Source organism: Dasypus novemcinctus, chromosome 5 (genome assembly GCF_030445035.2).
Source record: "Dasypus novemcinctus isolate mDasNov1 chromosome 5, mDasNov1.1.hap2, whole genome shotgun sequence".
Classification (NCBI taxonomy): domain Eukaryota; kingdom Metazoa; phylum Chordata; class Mammalia; order Cingulata; family Dasypodidae; genus Dasypus; species Dasypus novemcinctus.
In genome coordinates this window covers 87,268,518-87,287,846 of record NC_080677.1, presented here as the reverse complement: position 1 = coordinate 87,287,846, position 19,329 = coordinate 87,268,518, and the positions used below count along the sequence as shown (strand labels likewise).

The 19,329-nt window shown below is 37.9% G+C and overlaps 1 protein-coding gene across 7 annotated transcripts in view; it reads left to right on the top strand.

Annotated features, from left to right (window-relative positions):
* The window catches only part of DOCK4 (dedicator of cytokinesis 4), a 516,333-nt gene that overhangs the window by 484,372 nt on the left and 12,632 nt on the right, over positions 1-19,329 (top strand). For all 7 annotated transcript variants that reach the window (XM_058297210.1, XM_058297211.1, XM_058297213.1 and 4 more), the window contains 5 exons: positions 14,205-14,381; positions 15,471-15,554; positions 18,259-18,378; positions 18,725-18,846; positions 19,168-19,288. In XM_058297210.1, the coding sequence (XP_058153193.1) occupies positions 14,205-14,381; positions 15,471-15,554; positions 18,259-18,378; positions 18,725-18,846; positions 19,168-19,288 (624 nt within the window). The remainder of the gene's footprint in view (positions 1-14,204; positions 14,382-15,470; positions 15,555-18,258; positions 18,379-18,724; positions 18,847-19,167; positions 19,289-19,329) is intronic.

Genomic DNA, 19,329 nt, shown 5'->3' with positions numbered 1-19,329 from the left:
AAGCCCAGTAAATCTGTGCTAATGCAGTTAGGCCTAGAAGGCATGGTAGTAGACTAGTTTTACTGAGCAGTCTCAATGGTGCACTAACTGGAGCTCAGTGGGTGTCATTACAGATCCTGGTAGCCATAGCACCCAAAATAACCACCTGGTTTAAAACATACCCCCAGGGGAGCAGATGTAGCTCAGTGGTTGAGTGCCTGCTTCTCATGTTCGGGGTCGTGGGTTCAATGCCCAGTACCTCCTAAAAACACAAAACATGCCCCCATCACCAATCCTCATTTCTGAAGGCGGCCACATCCAGGATGAGACCGCGTCCTGCTGCCTGTCCTGCTTTCCAACTGCCAGCCCTGCAACCTTGACACTTCCCTTCTCCCTCTGTTGGCGCATCCATTATGGCTGAGGCCACCTCTTTGATGGCCTCAGTTCTCTGCCTGGCAGAGAATGGGCCAATTGTGAAGATTATTCAGCTCCTTTCTTATTTAGGTCATAAGCCTGTTATACCAATGAATAAGCAAGAGCAGCACCTTCCCAGATTATCTTCCAGGAATGGTTTTTCCTACCTGGTATCTCTCTCTCAGCACTGAGACTACCCTCAGCATATTGTGTTCAATTAAGGTAAGGATTGAATGGGATTTTCATTTTGCAGTGCCAAAAAACTAATACGGCTCCTTCAATTCAGCAGCTTGGATCAGTGCACTTCACTTCTTGTATGGTCTAAGTCAAGGGTCCCCAAGAGCTGGTTGTTTACATGGTGCACCCTGGTGCCTTCTGTGGAAGAGGGGAGGCTGCTGAACACAGTGCTCAGAAGGTCTTATTGTTATGCTTCCTGCTGAATGGCATGGGCCCAACCCACAGGAGTGTTCTTAGTCATCCCATGCTGCATTAATGATTCAGAGAGCCTTTTCAACCACTCACTACCTAGATCGTTAAGTCCTGGGAAGTCTCGCCAATGGCCCGAGCCTCTGAAATGTTACACACAATGCAAATAAAAAGTACCATGCTGATAATGATAAAAGCATTGTTACTAAACCCAACCTTTCAAACATCAGCTGCATTCTTTGTTAGCATATTCAATCTTATGTTCTGACAAACGAAAGAAACCAAACTGGGGCTAATTTGTTCCCCGAACATAGCCTACTCTTTTTTTTTTTTTTTTTTTTTTTTTGATGAATTGTATGCTTTATTAATATGTGTCAATAAATTTGATTTGCTGGGGGGAAAAAAGGGTTTGCTAAACCATTGGATGAAAGTCAAATTAGCAAAAAAAGGGACAACAGACTTGGCATTGCCATAGATATTGAGTAAAAAACATTGCCTAACTGTAAATCATCCAACTTCAATGCATTGGGGTCAGAAGAAACTAAAGAATAAGGTGTTTTGACTGGAAATTAAAAGTTGGTATATATTCATAATGAGTTTTCTTACCATGTCCTCAATGTCTACTGATCCTGTCATCAGGTGGTAATAATCAATGTCCTAAAAAAATCACTGCAAGTATTCAACATTAGGTAGCAGGTTGAACTTACACTGAACTTTCTATTTATTGATTACATTTTCCAACTTGTATATTTAAGCCAATTTTCCACACTGAAATACTTCTAACAACGTACCTTAGAATTGGTATTTTCTATAAGTTGTCACAGTATCCATTATCTTAAGAATAGAGATATTTTTCTTTTTTCATTTAATGATGCAACACACAAATGCTGACTATATATATATTCACATATAACTTTTTCATTTGCATTTACAATGGAAAAGATTGGTGAACGCAGAGGAACTACTGTAATCACTACATGGAGCATACTATGTTAGTGTTTCAAAAGTTTATTTCAACCTATTTCTTCTTTTGTACTCTAAAACATCTTCATTATGTTGGTCGATGAGAGCCCCACAGAAAGATGGTGGTGCCGAAGGTCAAGCCAGCTTTCAGGCAGTCGGGACTGCTATGCGGCAGCTTCCGAACGTAGAACTTTGACTGCGATGAAGGACCATTAGAGAACCGGGACAGGGCCAGCTGCTTGGAGTGAGGACGCAGCAACACAGACGGCGCCATCTTGCTGGGCCTGTAAGGGTCCTTGTGTCTTTCTCTTGTTCCCACTGTCTGCAGTGCCACTTGCCATTAAAGTTATCAGTTTACTGGTTTAATTCCTCATGTACAAAGTCCTCAAGAATAGGGGCATGTAGTAAGTACTCAATAAATATATGTCACATTTCATTGAAGGTCCTTATCTGCAATGCTAAAGTCTAAAGATTCTGAAAATTTAAAGTTTGACTCCAAAACTCGTTTGTAATAAAACCTAACCTAGTGTAATATAAGACTGTTTATGACCTCTATACCCTTTTGTGTGAATGTTTACATGTTTTGCTCAGAAATAATAATATGTTGTTTAAAGGAAACTGCCTGAGACCCTGCTAGAGGTTATAAAATATAGGATATCTACTCTATCTTACTTTCTGAAATTCTGAAACATCTGGCACCAGAGGTTTCAGATGAGATTATGGACCTTTATTTTCTAAGTCATAGCCCCAGAGTAACTTACTAAATTTTTCCCAAGACAACAGTGCCTTCGAATTACTGTTTCCTCAGTATTAGTATTACTTACACTGTTTTCAAAACAAAACAACAAAAAAGACTTATCTTTTTTCTGAATAAAAACTCAAAAAAATTGTTAAAATAGAAAGCTAAAAAATAAAATCTATAAATAATAATATTTTAAATTCCAACTAGAGATAATGAGAAAGTTATGGCACCTCACATCAGATCCATCAGAAAATCACATGGCTCTACTTTGAAAACATACCCGGAATCCAGCCACTCTTCATCACCTCCACTGATGCTGCCACCTCACACTCAGTAGTGTCCTAGCAGGTCTCCTGCTTCTACCCTTACCCCCACAGTAATTTCTGTACACAGCAGCTAGAGTGTGCCCTTTTAAACATAACCTCTATCTTACAACAGTAGAGAAAATATATAATGAACCGGATTTACTCATCATCTTCAATTGTCAAAAAGGCGAATTTTGGTATATCTTCACCCACTCCCTCCCACAGCAGATTTTGAAATAAATCTCATGCATCATATCATCATCTGTAAATATTTCAGTATATCTTCACAAAAAACATAACCACAAAATCATTATCACATCTGAAAAACTAACAATAGCACCTTACTCATAAATTATCCCAGTCAATGTTCATTTACTGTCTTATCTTTTTTTTTTTTCTATTTGGTTTTTGAATCCAAATAAGGGCCCATATACATTTCAGTTAGTTGAAGTTCTCAGAGATCTCTCTTGAGCTATAGTTTCCCTCCACATAATTTTTCCCCCTTGCAGTTTTTTTGTTGTCATTGAAGAAACCAGGTTGTTTATCCTGACATGTTTCCCAGCCAGAATTTTGCAGACACCATCCCAGTGGGGTCATTTTACATGTTTCTTTATTTTTCCTGTAAATTGCTGGTTAGATCTAGAGACTTGGTGAAGGAGCAGTATTGTGTTTATGTTTTGGTTTTGCAAGACTACATCATAATAGGCAGTGTTATGTGCTTCTAGTCTCTCTTTGTGATGTCCCCAGCCTTGATCATTACCCAGATCTATTAATTCATTAAGAGTTGCAAAACTTATATTTTATCACTTCTTTATTAGTTATTTGAAATACTCCTATTAAAAAAAAACTTGGGAGCAGATGTGAGTCAAGCGGTTGAGCTCCTGCCTCTCACATGGGAAGTCCCAGGTTCAGTTCTCCGTGCCTCCTGAAAAAACAAAAACAAACAACAAGCAAAACAAATGAAAAAACCAACTCAGGGAAGTCAGTGTGGCTCAGTAGTAGAGCACTGGCTTCCTACATATGAGGTCCCGAGTTCAATTTCTGGCTCCCAGTACCTAAAAAAAAAACAAAAAACAACTTGCCCTCGTCAACTATTTGGTTAACTTAAGGCAGGAGTTCTGAACCAAGAGTCCTTGGAAAGATTCCAGGAGGTCCATGAGCTTGAGTTGAAAAAAAAGTCAAGTTACTATCTTTATTTTCTCTGACCTCAGGTCTTGAGTGTCATAAAACTATCTGCTACTCCATTCTGAGAAGGGGTCTGTGGTTTTCACCTGACTGGCAAAGGAGTCTTGGAACAAAAAAGGCCTAGAACCCCTCCCTTAAGTTATAGGAAATTAGCCTTATAATCCTCTATTCTTTCCTTTTATTTACCAGTTTTCAAAATAATTTGCTTCCCTTGCACCATATAAAGGTGAAGAGTAAGGCTTTTTGTTTGATTGGGTTTGTTTCTAGTATCATTAGTATCTCAGTCCTCCGTAGCTACTGTCCTTATTTGTTTTGTTTCAATCTACTGTAGCTACTATCCTTACTGGTTTTCAAATTGTTCCATCTTTGGCCATTGGAGGTCTCTTCAAATTGGTCCCTAAGTCAATTTGGCAGGATTCAAGTAGACTTTGTTAATGAATGAGCACAAAGGATCAGATTGTCAAGTCAGATGTACAAATCAGCCATCTTGCCCAGAATCAAGCTTTACTAATAATTTCCAGGTAATCCAGAGGCTCAAATGAAGCCAAGAGATATGTGAGACTTTAAACATGGTCCTCCCTCAGCTCCTTCTTTCCCACGTCAATAATAATAATCTGAAATAATAGATAAGAGTCTCCAAGTGAGGTACAGGGATTCCTCACAGAGAGGGCACATTTAAATTATGGGACCTTTCCATTTTATACTTCCAAGAGTTATACAATGTTTCTCAGGGACATTCTCCAGGGAATTGGGCCTCATGAGTTTATTTACTATAAGCAATCCTTTAGCTGGGGACTTTCTTCTAACGGTATTCCATAAATAACATCACTTCCTGCAAGCAATTATTTTTAGTCTATTTATTTGGAGGTTCAGTTGACAAGGAGATTAGACCTTGGCACCTGCCTTCTTTTCTGTTCCCCAAGGACATCCCCCAAGTAAAGGGAGGATGGATTGCAGACCAAATGTTTTAACTCCTACCTCCCAGATGCCTTCCTTGCTTTCTGGTATGATAAGGTGTTTCAGGTTCATCTGGTATATCTCCTTCCCAGACCAGCAAAAAGTCATTTCTCCAATGACTCCTGACTTTTTTTTTTAAGTGATAATTTTTAGAGATCACAATCTTGGTGCTAGGGGAAAATGATTCTTTGATAGACATTCTTAGTACATATCTTTGTTCATTTCTTTGACATCTTCTTAGGATAATTCTCTAGAAGTGAATTCACATTTTAACTTTTGACTCATATGAGTGATGAGATATATCAATTTATTCCCTAATCAGTAGGGTAACTGTTTTCAGTACTCATTTTCCCATCATCCTCTCCAGCACTCAGTGGTGTAGGTTATTTATTTATTTTTAAGACTTATTTTTTATTTATTTCTCTCCCCTTCCCCCCTAGCCCCATTGTCTGCTCTCTGTGTCCATTCGCTGTGTGTGCTTCTGTGTCCACTTGCATTCTTGTCAGCGGCATTGGGAATCTGTGTCTCTTTTTTGTTGCCTCATCTCGCTGTGTCAGCTCTCCGTGTGTGCGATGCCATTCCTGGGCAGGCTGTGCTTTTTTCACACAGGGCGGCTCTCCTTATGGGGCACACTCCTTGCATGTGGGGCACTCTTACACGGGGGACACCTGTGCATGGCATGGCACTCCTTGCGTGCAGCAGCACTGCATGTGGGCCAGCTCACCACATGGGTCAGGAGGCCCTGAATTTGAACCCTGGACCTCCCATATGGTAGGTGGATGCTCTATCAATTGAGCCAAATCCACTTCCCTGGTTATTTAAATCATTCCAAATAATTGATCTAGGGTTTGGGGGATGTTTGTTTGTTTGTTTGTTCTTAGCGTTTAGTGAATGCTAGTGAAACTGATATGTCTTCATATGCTTACTCTATCTCTTTTCCTAAAGCACTGTTTTTGATTTTATCTAGTTTTCTTTCTCCAATATTTTGGAAATATTAATACTTTGGAATATATGTTGGAAATATTATCCCAAATTGTTGTCTGTGTTTTGTTTACTTTTTAACTTTAGTTAATTAAAAGCTCTCAGATTTTCCTTTACTGATTATCTTTTGTATATATAACACAAAGTTTTAATGTCACAAATAATTATGGTATCCATTTCTTTCCTAGCATATCATCTATGCAGGCCTTTCTAAACACATCATTTTAGCTTTGCCCAGTTTTGAACTTTATATAAATGGTAACATTCTGCATATAATCTTTATTGGGACTTGATTCAGTCATTCAATATTATGTTTGCAATATTCATCCATGTTCTTGCAGGTAACTGAAGTTTGTTTTTATTCCTCTGTACCCTTCCATTGTATGAACATACAACAATATGTTTATACATTTTCTTACTGATAGGCATATGGATTATTGGAGTCTATTATAAACAATGCTTCTTTGGGAATCTTTGTGCATATTTCCTAGCCACATCTCCTACTCCACTTTTCCTAGGATATATGTGTAGGAGTAAAATAGCCAGATCATAAGATGTATATACCTTCAACATTAATACATAATGCCAGACATTAATACATAATTCCCCAGGTGATTGAACCAGTCGAACTTCTAACACGGAGAGATCTATTGTTCATGTTCTTACCTATAATTGATATTGTCTTATTTGTTTTTTCTTGTGAGTATGTAAGGGAGGTCAGGCACCTTTTCATAGTTTTCTGGCCATTTTGGATTTCTTCCTTTGTAAAGTGGTTGTTCAAGTCTTACACCCATTTTTTAATTGGGTTATTTGCTTTATCTTACCAATTTGCAGGATTCTTTATATATTCTGTACATAGGCTCTTTGATGGTTATACATGTTATAAATGCCTTCTGCTTTCTGACTGATCTTTCCCTCTCTTTATTGTGCCTTTTGATGGACATCCATTTTTCAAAAACAATTTATTGAGATATGTTAACATACCATACAATCTACCCAAAGTGTACAATCAATGGCTTTTAGTATAATCACAGTGTTGTGCATTCATCACAAGAAAAAATTTTGGAACAATTTCATTTCTCCAAAAAGAAAAACCACACCCCTAAGAAATCACCTCTCAATTTCTCTTTCCTTCCCCAGGCCTACACTAATAAAATTCCCTCTTTATAAATTGACTTATATTTACATTTTATATAAGTAGAATTATATAATATGTAGAACTTTTTCTCAGGTTTCTTTCACTTATATAATGTTGAGTTGTTGAGGGGGTTTTTTGCCTGATATTAATATCTTGTAATGTTAACATCCATTTGTTCAGTTTCAAAGAAAAACAGTCTTCTTTCTATATGCAGTATTTACCCACATTCATATTTCACATGAAGTTTTACTATGCTGTACAGTCCCGTGTTACATTTTTTAGCTTTCTAGTAATATACATGACCTTATAATTTCCGTTTCAACCACTGTCATACCCATTTATAGTACTGCTAGTTACAAACACTATGTTGTGCTTTCACCTTCTCTGTTTACTTCCAAAGATTAACAAACAACCTTTTTACAATTCTGCACTGGTTAACCATTCTCTTTGTTTCCTGTTCTCTAACCTCATTCTATTTTTTATTAATTCCATGATTTACACAATATATTTAGTTCATAATAGCACAATCATGCAGTATTTGTCCTTTTGTGTCTGGCTTGCTTCACTCAACATAATGTCCTCCAGGTTCATCCATGCTGTCATATTCTTTAGGACTTCCTTTCTTCTTATAGCTGCAGAATATTCCATTCTGGGTATACCCCACAGTTTGTTTATCTGTTCATCAGTTAGTGGACACTTGGGTTGTTTCCATCTTTTTGGCAATTGTGAATAATGCCAGTATGTACATTGGTGTGCAGATGTATATTCATGTCACTGCTCTCAGTTCTACTGGGTATATACTTAGTAGGTGGTATTGCCGTGTCACACAGCAAATCTATATTCAGCTTCCTTAGGAACTGCCAAACAGTTCTCCACGATGGCTGTACCTTTCTACGTTCCCACCAATAATGAATAAGCATTCCTATCTCTCCACATCCTCTCCAACATTTAGTTTTCTGTCTTTTTAATAGTACCCTTTCTAATAGATGTGAAATGATATCTCATTGTTGGCTTTGATTTCCATTTCCCTAATCACTAGTAATGTTGAACATGTTTTTGTGTGCTTTTTCCTGCTTGTATTTCCTCTTTGGAAAAATGTTTATTCAAGTCTATTACCCAGTTTTCAATTGGGTCACTTGACTTTTATTGTTGAGTTGTAAAATCTCTTTTTAAACCTTATCAGATATATAATTTCCCAGTGTTTTCTCCTATTGAGTCTACTGGCTTTTCACCCTTTTGACAAACTCCTTTGAGGTGCACCGTGTTTAATTTTGAGGCGTTCCCATTTATCTATTTTTTTCTTTTGTTACTTGTGCTTTGGGTGTTAGATCCAAGAAACCACCACCTACCGTAAGGTCTTTAAGATGTTTCCCTATATTTTCTTCCTGTAGTTTTATGGTCCTGGCTTTTTTTATATTTAGGTTTTTTATCCATTTTGATTCTTGTATAGGGAGTGAGATAGGGTCCTCTTTCATTCTTTTGATTATGGATATCCTGTTCTCCCAGCACCATTTGTTGAAGAGACTGTTTTGTCTTGATAACATGGACTTGGTAAGTTTCTTAAAAACCAGTTAACCAAAGAGGTGAAGCTTTATTTCTGGACTCTCAATTCTATTCCACCGATCAAAGTGTCTTTCTTTATGCCAGTACCATGATATTTTGACCATTGTAGCTTTGTAGTGTGTTTCAAAGTGAGGCAATGAAATTTGTCTCACATTGCAGCTCTTTTTTTAGAATGCTTTTGGCTATTTGGGTGCACTTTCCCTTCAAAATAAATTTCGTAGTTGCCTTTTCTATTTTTGTAAAGTAGGCTGTTGGGATTTTGATTGGTATTGCATTGGATCTTTAAACAGTTTGGGTAGGATTGACATCTTCACTCTATTTAGTTTTCCAATCCATGAGCACAGAATGTCTTTCCATTTATTTAGGTCTTCTATGATTTATTTTAACATTGTTTTGTAGTTTTCTGAATATATATCCTAAATTACTATGGTTAAATTTATGCCTATGTATTTGAGTCTTCTTTGTTGCTATTATAAATGGATTTTATTTCCTGATTTTCTCCTCAGATTATTCAGTACTAGTATACAGAAACATTACTGAGTTTTGCATGTTGTTCTTATATCCTGCCATTTTGCTGAATTCATTTATTAGCTCAAGTAGCTTTGTTGTAGACATTTCAGAATTTTCTAAATATAGGATCATGTCATCTGCTGATAGTGAGAGTTTTATTTCCTCTATTCCTCCTTGGATACCTTTTTTTTTTTCTTATCTAATTGCTCTAGCTAGAACTTCTATCACAATACTGAATAACAGTGGTGACAGTGAGCAGTATTATTTATGATCTCAGAAGAAAAGCATTCAACCTTTCCACATTGAATATGATGTTGACTGTGGGTTTTTCATATATGCCCTTTACCATATTGAGTAGTTTTGCTTCTATTCTTATCTTTCAAAGTGTTTTTATCAAAAAAGTAAACTGGATTTTGTTGAATGCCTCTTCTGCATCAATTGAAATGGTCATGTTGTTTTTTTTCCCTTCAATTTGTTAATGTGGTATTTTACATCAATTGATTTTCTTATGTTAAACAACATTTCCATATCTGGAATAAATCCCACTACATCATGTTGTATAATTATTTTGATATATGTTGGATTCAATTTGCAAGTACTTTGTTTTGAATTTTTGTATTTATGTTCATTAGAGAGGTTAGTCTGTAATTTACTTTTCATGTAATATCTTTATCTGGCTTTGGTATTAATGTGAAGTTGGCTTCATAAAATGTGTTGGGTAATTTTCCCTCCTCTTCAATTTTTGCAAGAGTTTAAACAGGATTGGTGTTGATTCTTTTCAAAATGCTTGATAGAATTCACCAGTGAAGTCATCTGGTCCTGGGTTTATATTTTTTGGGAGATTTTTGATGATGGATTCAATCTCTTCAAATGTGATTGGCTTGTTAAGTTCTTGTATTTAATTTGTAGCATCAGTGTGGGTGGTTTGTGCATTTCTAGGAATCTGTCCATTTCATCTAGGTTGTCTAGTTTGTTGGCATATAGTTTCTCATAATATACTCTTATGATCCTTTTTATTTCTGTGTGATCAGTCATAACTTCCCCTCTTTATTTCTGATTGTATTATTTTCATCTTCTCTCTTTTTTTCTCTGTTATTCTAGCTAGGGGTTTGTCCATTTTAATAATCTTCTCAAAGAACCAGCTTTTGGTTTGTTGATTTTCTCTATTTTTTAATTCTCAATTTCATTTATTTTGCTCTAATAGTTATTATTTCCTTCTGCTTGCTCTGGTAATGGTTTCCTGTTATTTTTCTAGTTTCTCTTGTTGTTCAGTTAATTCTTCAATGTTAGCTTTTTCTTTTCATTAATATAGGTGTTTAGGGCATACATTTCTCTCTCAGCACTGTCTTCACTGTATCCCATAAGTTTCAACATTTAAAGAAACGTTAGATTACATAAATGTTACATAAAATATAGGGGGTTTTCATATGCCCCACTCCCTCTCCCTCCCACACTTACCCACATTAACAGCATTCTTCTTTTGTGTGGTACATTTGTTACATGAACACATATTGAAGCATAGCCACTAACTGTGGATTATACTTCACATTATAGTTTGTGCCCATTGATTTGGGATGGAATGTTCAGTATATGTTTCTTAGGTCTAGCTTACTTATCGTATTGCTCAGTTTCTCTGTTTCCTTGTTCATCTTCTGTCTAGTTGTTCTATCTAATGATGTGAGTGTTGTGTTGAAGTCTCTCTCCAACTATTATTGTAGCAATGTCTATTTCACCCTTCAGTTTTGCCATAGTTTGCCTCATGCATTTTGGGGCACCATGCTTAGGTGCTTAGATATTTATGAGTATTATTTTTTCCTGGTGGGTTGTCCCTTTTATTAATATGTAATGGTCTTCTGTATCTCTTGTAATTTTTTTGCATTTGAAGTCTGTTGATGTTTTTTGGTTACTGTTTGCATGGAGTATATTTTCCTAACTTTTCACTTCTATCTGGTTTGTATTCCTGGGTCTAAGGTGAGTCTCCCATATATAGCGTATGGATGGTCCATTCTGTCAGCCTATGCTTTTGATTGCGGAGTTTAATCCATTCATATTCAATGGTATTACTATTAAATGTATTATTTACTTCTACTATGTTATTCTTTGGTTTTTATATGTCATATCTTATTTTCATCTTTTTACTCTTTCAGTTATCCTTTTTGCTATTCTGGCCTTCTACACTTTTCTCCATGCCTCTCTCTCCTGTCTTTTTCTTTGGGGCTATAAGGTTTCCTTTAATACTTCCTGCAAAGGTAGAGTCTTTTTTATGAATTCTCTTAGTTTATGTTTATTTGTGAATATTTTAAACTCACCCTTGTATTTGAAGAACAGGTTTGCCAGATAAAGAATTCTAGGCTGGCAATTTTTCTCTTTCAGTATCCTAATTCTATCATTACCACTGTCTTTTTACCTCTCATGATTTCTGATAATAAATCTGCACTAAATCTTACTGGGTGTCCCTTCTATGTGATGGTTTGCATCTCCTTGCTGCTCTCAAAATTTTCTCTTTATCTTTGATGTTTGAATTCTGAGTAGTATGTGTCTTAGAGTAGGTTTATTCAGATTTTTTCTGACTGGAACATGCTGCACTTCTTAGACATGTAAATTCATGTCTTTCATGAGAGTTGGGAAATTTTCAGGCATTATTTCCTCAAATATTCTTTCTACCCCCTTTCCCTTCTCTACTCTTCTGGAACTCCCTTGACACATGTGTTTTTGTGCTTCATGTTATCATGCAACTCCCCAAGGCCCTGCTCAATTTTTTTCCATTCTTTTCCCTCCCTGTCCTTCTCTTTCTTCAATTTCAGCTATTCTGTCTTCTCTATTACTTATTCTTTCCTCTATCATTTCAAGTCTGCTGTTGTATGCCTCTAACATGATTTTATCTCAACTGTAGTGTCTTTCATTCCCATGAGCTCTGCTATTTTCTGTTCATGTTTTCATATTTTTCATTGTCCCCACCCATTGTCTTCTTGGTATACTTAACTTCTTTATCCATAATATCTTTCAGCACATTAATTTTATTGTGGAAATTTGTATGAATCTCATTGATTATTTGTCTCAAATCTTGTGTCTCATCTAAGGTTTTGTTATATTCCTTTGCTTGGGCCATTTCTTCCTATTTCTTAGTATGACTTGTAATTTCTTGCTGATGTCTAAGCATCTGATTATGATGGTGAATTTATGGTGATGCTCAATTTCTCTCTTTTGTGGGAGTTTAGTGGCAGGAGACTGTGCTGTAGGTCTTTAGGACATTCCCTGTTAGTTGCTCGAATCTGGGCCATGGACCCAGTATGGGTTGCAGTCCCACTTTCAAGGGCCTTGGGGAGGGAGGCTATAACAGCCAGAAAAAGCCTCTTAGTTAATTTTAATTCCCTCACATGCACTTCTTGGTCTGCCAACAGATGGCATTCTTCAGCAGTCTTCTCAGTTCAAAGCCTGGTCAGAGGGTGGTCCCTGCCACACCGGCTGTAATAATGTGACAGGAGATCTTGACTGGAAGCTATTTGGATCCTCACAATTCACACTTCTCCGAGGCTGTTCTCCAATTTTTGCTGACAGCCTCCTCCTTTTTCCTGGGTAGGGAATAATTCCACTTCCCTCTGCATCCTCAACAACCAGTCCTGGGCAATGGGAAAGATGATTGAGAGGGTGGTGGGATCTCTTTAGTGCATGCCTGCTCTCAGGGCAAACAACGGCACAAGCCCTCCCAGCCTGGAAGTGCTCATGGAACACAGCAGATGAAATTTGTTGGTCAAGAGCTGAATCAGCCTTAGGCTGCATCCCTCTCTCTCCTGTTTCTTGGGAAGATGAATTCCTATGAGTACCTCTGTCTGTAGCCACCAGCCCAAGGCCAAAGAATTAAAAATTGTCTGCTCATAGGGTGGGGGAAGGGTGCTGGCAACTGCATCTGCAGCTTCTATTCGCAGTCTTTCCATCAAGACTTTTTTTCCCTATACCCCTCTCTCTTCTTGGTGGTGTCCAGCCTTTACCTGGTGTCCTAAATCCTAGAACATTTTTCCCAGGCCATTTCTGCCTGTCCTCTAGCTATTTTTCTAGGAGAGACAAGAGTCTCATGTCTTTCTAATCTGCCATCCTTCCAGAAGTCCCAATATGCATTCTTAATTTTGATATCGTCACATTATTCTATACTTTCCAATATTGGCTTAAGATGATCTAAGTTACCTTTAAAAACTATAATTCATTTCCTTAACTGAAAGACCATTATTTAAATATGCTTTTTGTAAGCCTGGATTACTTTAGAACTGAGAGTTTGGCAGACCTTCTTTTCAAAGAGAACATCGAAGACAGTAACAACAGTCTAACACCATACATTTGTAGAGCACTTTAATCATTTTATCAAGTAGGTTCCCCCAAAACAATTCAGTTTTGAAGTCATTATGGTTCTGTTTGGCTCTCCTTCAACAAATAGATCCTCTAGCATATATAATCATGTTTTCTATAACTTTCAACTGTGTGCCATCTTGTGCCACTTTATGGTGCTATTATATATGCGTATGAGGTTCATATGGGCATACATCTCATCTTTTCAGCTAGGCTGAAAGCTCTTTGACACCACAGGATCTGTAAATGCATCTTTCTATATCCAATAGTCCTTTGCATCAGTTAAGCATCTAGTCCATTTCATCATGACAACGATGAAGAAGTTGTTAATAATATACAGGTCTATAAATACATAATCCTTCAAAAGAAAACAAAAGATATGAAAATGCTTGGATTTTCTTTTAAGGATTATACTGATTATTGCTGTGCTAATGTATAATTAATGGTTGCTGGTTACCCAAACTATCTTCTAGTGGATGAGTATAATCACCATTCTTCCAAACCTTACTAAGGAACAGCTAATTTGACTTTCACATCTTTGTGTATTATGCTGGATATCCCCTGATAGATATATTGATGGGATCCAGGGGCTGGGGGGCGGGGGGCACAGATACTTCAGAATGTAGATAATCTGCTTTGTCTGTCTTCTTGAGTGCCACAAAATTCAATATATATATATTTATGTTCATTTTCTTCTCAGGTAGAAATGAGTCCTCTGGAAAATGCAATTGAAGTGTTGGAAAATAAGAATCAGCAGTTGAAGACTCTGATTAGTCAGTGTCAGACAAGACAAATGCAAAATATTAATCCCCTGACCATGTGTCTGAATGGAGTTATAGATGCTGCGGTTAATGGTGGGGTTTCCAGGTACCAAGAGGTGAGGATTAAGTATTGTTTGAGAAAAGGTTTTCAATGTGATTTCTTAGGGTTTCATGAATCTTTTTTTCAAAATACGTACACATGTAAGCATGCAGACAAGAGGCTACAATTGACAGAGTCACTTTTTAAATAGAGCAAACTAGAGCCATTTGTCATGACCACTTTATTTCCACTTTCCCGAGATGTGATAGATTCAGGATAAAAGTGGGTATATGTGTATGTGTACATATATATATGTTCTAGGAAGAATAAAAGAGAGGAGATCAGAGTTATTTAATGAGTGCCCATCTAAATCATTTCCGTGGTTAAAGAGGCCAATGGACGTAGAAAAGTCTGGTCTTGGTTAGAAGATATTTTAAGTGGACTTTTTTTATCTAATCTCTTAGTATTAAACACAAAGGCTTAATAACCTGGGAGGTGAGGCTGCCATCTTGGTCACATTGAATCTTTTTAAAAAATTTGTATTATGGTAATATATATAAAATACAAAATTTCCCAATTTTATGCTTCTTAAGTATGCATTAATTACATTCTCAAATTATCATGCAGCCATCACCACCATCCATTACCAAAATTTTTCCTTCACTCCAAACAGAAACTGTACCCATAAACTATTAACTCCCCATTCCCCATCCTCACCCCCTGCCTCATCTACCCTATAATCTGTTTTCGGTCTCTGTAAATTTGCACATTCTAGTTATTCCATATGAGTGAGATCATACAATAGCTGTCCTTTTGTGTCTGGCCTATTTCACTCTACATGATGTCTTTAAGATTCATCCATGTTTCACCACCCAGGTCACACTGAATCTTAAGGCAGTTTATTTTGTGATACAATGCCATAAAGCATGTTGATTTGGGCTTATTTGCTTTACCAAAGGTACTCATTACACAACCTCCTACTCCCTTTAACCCTCTCCTTATGAACCTTTTCTGACCAGCTGCCCACACTAAGAATCACTCCATCTGTCGCCAAACTTGGTTTGTGATGGTGTCATTTCTTTGAAAGATTTTAAATCTTTATAAATGACTCTGTCACTTCTTTTATAACTAAACTTAAGTAGACTTACTGTCCCTTTATTTCTAGGCATTCTTCGTCAAAGAATATATTTTAAGTCACCCTGAAGATGGAGAGAAAATTGCACGGTTAAGAGAGCTGATGCTTGAGCAGGTAAGGGTAGCAGAGCCGAGCACCTTCTCTCTACTCTGCCTGGAGATGTGCTTGCTTATCCAGAGACCCATTACATGGTTTTCTACATCTGTGGCCTAACTGGAGCTGACAGTCAAGGGTTACAGTATCCCAACCTGCTACTTCCACTTTTTCTTCCCACTTTGATGTAAAAATAAATTTAACAATGAGTAGACCATGGCAGCTCATTCTGTAATAACAGCTTCATGTAGTCTCTTAGGTTCCTTGAATGTTCTCTCCCTAAGGACTAATTGTAGGCTTAGTGCTGACTTTTCACTCAAAACTTTGAGCTCGAATAAGATTCAGGCCAATCAGAAGAATTAATGAACAGGACTGTTATAATAAGGAAGTAAGAAATCAGTAGACTTTGCTTTAAAACAGTATCATGTTTGCTGACTAAAGCCTACAGATTATATAATATGAGCACAACCAGATACATCGTCATTTTCTATGCCAAAGAAGCATAGTTTATCTTTACTTATTTGGAACCATCAAGTGCTAAGGGCTGGAGTGAGTGATCTGTTGCCTATTGTGTCCCTATTGAGTAGATCTTGGCCCGACAAAGGTTTTAAACCTCTGAGGTAGGAGACATTATGGTTGGAAGTCTGGGTTGGATAAGAAATAAAGAAGGATATTTTATTACCATGAAAAGTGGAATATGTATGATAAAATATGACAAAAGCATCTCTTCCTACTTGATAGTACCAAATTAACAAAATCAGCATGCTCTTTTGAATTAGCAAATGATGTTGTGTCTCATTTCAGCTTGTATTTTCTGCTGTGCAGGCCTAGTCCACAAAACCCGATACTGGGGAGAGAAAAGTAATCATGGGCAAGAGACATGGCTAGAAAGGGTTTAGTTGTACAATTTCTGGAAAGGAGAAAGGAGTGACTTAAAGTTGCCCTGCAAGGAAATAGAGACTAAATCAAGCCCCCAGTTCCCCAAAGGTAATGTAGATGGTAAAAGTGAGCAGTTTGGGTCATCTAACACTTAGGATTATGGGATGGCTTTAACCTTTGTGAATTTTTAAAAATCAATGCTTTATCTGAAAAGAATCTCTTATGAGTAGTTTGGCTCTCCCCAGGATTCTATCGGTTGTTTCAGCCTGACTGGAAATGGTGAATCAGTGCCAAGAGGCTGCTCAAGAAAAATAAAATTGGCAGCCTTTATTTCCTCCACATCCTGCCTGCTTGTATTACGTGGGTCTTGTGGAAAGAGCGATGGCCTAGGAAACATTAGTACTCTCTCATAGATATCAGCACCATTCCTTGGGCCTTTGTGAAGAGGAGCACCGGGATGGGCTGCCATTCTCCTTCCTTGTAGGACTTGTTGCCTCAGCTGTTAGGAGAGCTGGCAACAGAAGTTCCAGCTGTCAGGTCCTTCAGGGATTGCCTCAGCTGCAGGGAGCTACCTCACCCAAGGTCTCCACCTTCCTGCCTCTGAGGAAGGGATAGAAGAAAGCCTAGCCATTGCAACCCGACTTCTCCCTGCTGTCCCTCTCTCCCGCTGGCACTGGTCCCAAAGGCATTTCCCTAATAAACATCCTAATGTCCCTGCCAGAGTCTGTTCTCAGAGAACCCAGCCTGCAACATTTTCTAGGCAAAAGAGAGGTCACCTAACAGCTGGTGAGTCTCCTACACTAAGGTCAGCTCATTCGTTCATCCCTTCTACCCTCTCATCCCAGCAGTCAGCCTCTCCCCTCTATGCCTCAGACATAGACTCCACTCAGACTATTTCTGTCAGAGGTGTCCTGGATATCAATTCCAGGATATTTTTATCTTCCTGCACATGTGCTGGCAACAAGAAGGGGAACTAACAGAGTCCGGGCCGGGTAGGGAAGGTGCTGGGTTCTCTAACTCCCCAGGATCAGGCCTGTTTGACCTGAGCTTTCAGTCTGGAATCTTCATAAGCTGTAAAGATAAAAGGCCTTGTGGTGAAATGTGATTTGTTTTCCTCCCAGCCTGTGGAATAGGTTCTTTTGACTACTTTGGCATGGAGGCTTTTTTTTTTTAATGTAAAAGACAGTTGTTATTCAAATCAAAGGAATTAAGCACTATTGATAGTTGAACCAGGGAAAGCAGTGAAAGTTTATGTTCATCTCTTTTTGGGTGCTCATAGCTGGAAAACTTTTTTTTTAAGTAGTAGCTGCTCCCTTGTTTCAGTATTAGTGAACAATTTAACAAAAAACAAAAGCACAGTAAATATTATAGGATTCCTATTTTTTGTCTTTTTCCTCACTTTCTGGAGATTTTTAAAATCTGGGGTGGAATGGGGAAAGACACAGAACCTGACAGAAGAGAGAAGTGGAAGTGAGGGGTATCATCAGAAAAAGGATCCCTGGGGTAAATGCCTGCCCTTCTGCCCCCATTCCCTGCCCCATCTTGGCAAGGGCCAAAGGGACACAACTATTAAGAAAACTTGTTATTACAGATCTAACATCCATGGGAAAATCAGTCTTGGGCATTAGACAGACCTAAGTTCACATCTCCATTTGTCTTTTACTACATATAGGATTTTCCTGAGCCTCAGTTTCCTCATCTGTGAGGTGCCGATGGTTCCTAGTTTATAGAATTGAGAGGTTTAGTGATAATGTTCACAAAAAGCATAGCCTAGTACTTGGCACCCAGCAGGCATTTAGGGAGTAGTAGTCATTGACTTATGTTTTTGCCTTATGTTCTTATCAAGGCGCAGATTCTGGAATTTGGTTTGGCAGTCCATGAGAAGTTTGTGCCTCAAGATATGAGACCCCTTCACAAAAAGCTGGTTGATCAGTTCTTTGTGATGAAGTCGAGTTTAGGAATACAGGTTCGTACACCAAGTGTCCACGGTGGGGCAGCCTGGCTATTTGCTTTTTGGTTAGAGGGAGGATGAAGTGTCCAATAGTGACATCTTTTGGTTTTTCTGCCAAGCTGCACCATTTTACCAGGGAACATGCAAATATGAGAATCACATTGCCTGCTCTTTTCCACACACCCCCTTTATGAAAACAAGAAGGTAAATGAGGGAAGGTATAATAATATTGAAATTTACCTTAATACATCCCTAAATAAAGATTTCACAATTAGGATGTGTGGCTGGTCTGCTAACAGATTTCACAAATTATTTTGCCCACATAATTTCTGTTCTACAATATTTTTTACCACATCTTTAGGAGTTCTCTGCTTGTATTCAAGCCAGTCCAGTCCATTTTCCTAATGGTAGCCCTCGCGTGTGTAGGAATTCAGCACCTGCTTCTATGAGTCCAGATGGTACCAGGGTAATTCCTAGACGCAGGTAAGTCATATTCTGAATTATCTTACAATTTGGCATCTTCACCAGATGATCTGGAACAATTCTTTCCTTCTTTATGGTGCAATTTGTCAAAAACGCTATTTCTTAATGAAATAATTAACCCACCAGGCAGCTGCAGACATCTGCCACTGGTAAAATAGCAACAGCACAAGAAAGAAACTCCAGCATTTGATTATGTCAAGGCAGACAGGACCCAACAAAACAGGATGTATTTTTTTCTTTTGCTTTTATACCAAGCTAGCATGTGATAAAGTACAATTCAGAGACTGAGTTAACGGCCATTTTTTTTCTCTTCCGAAACAGCCCATTAAGTTACCCAGCTGTCAACCGATACTCTTCCTCCTCCCTGTCCTCACAAGCTTCTGCTGAAGTAAGCAATATTACAGGGCAGTCAGAAAGCTCTGACGAAGTCTTTAACATGCAGGTACTTTACTGGCTTTTTATCTAGTCGTGCTTATTCCTGTT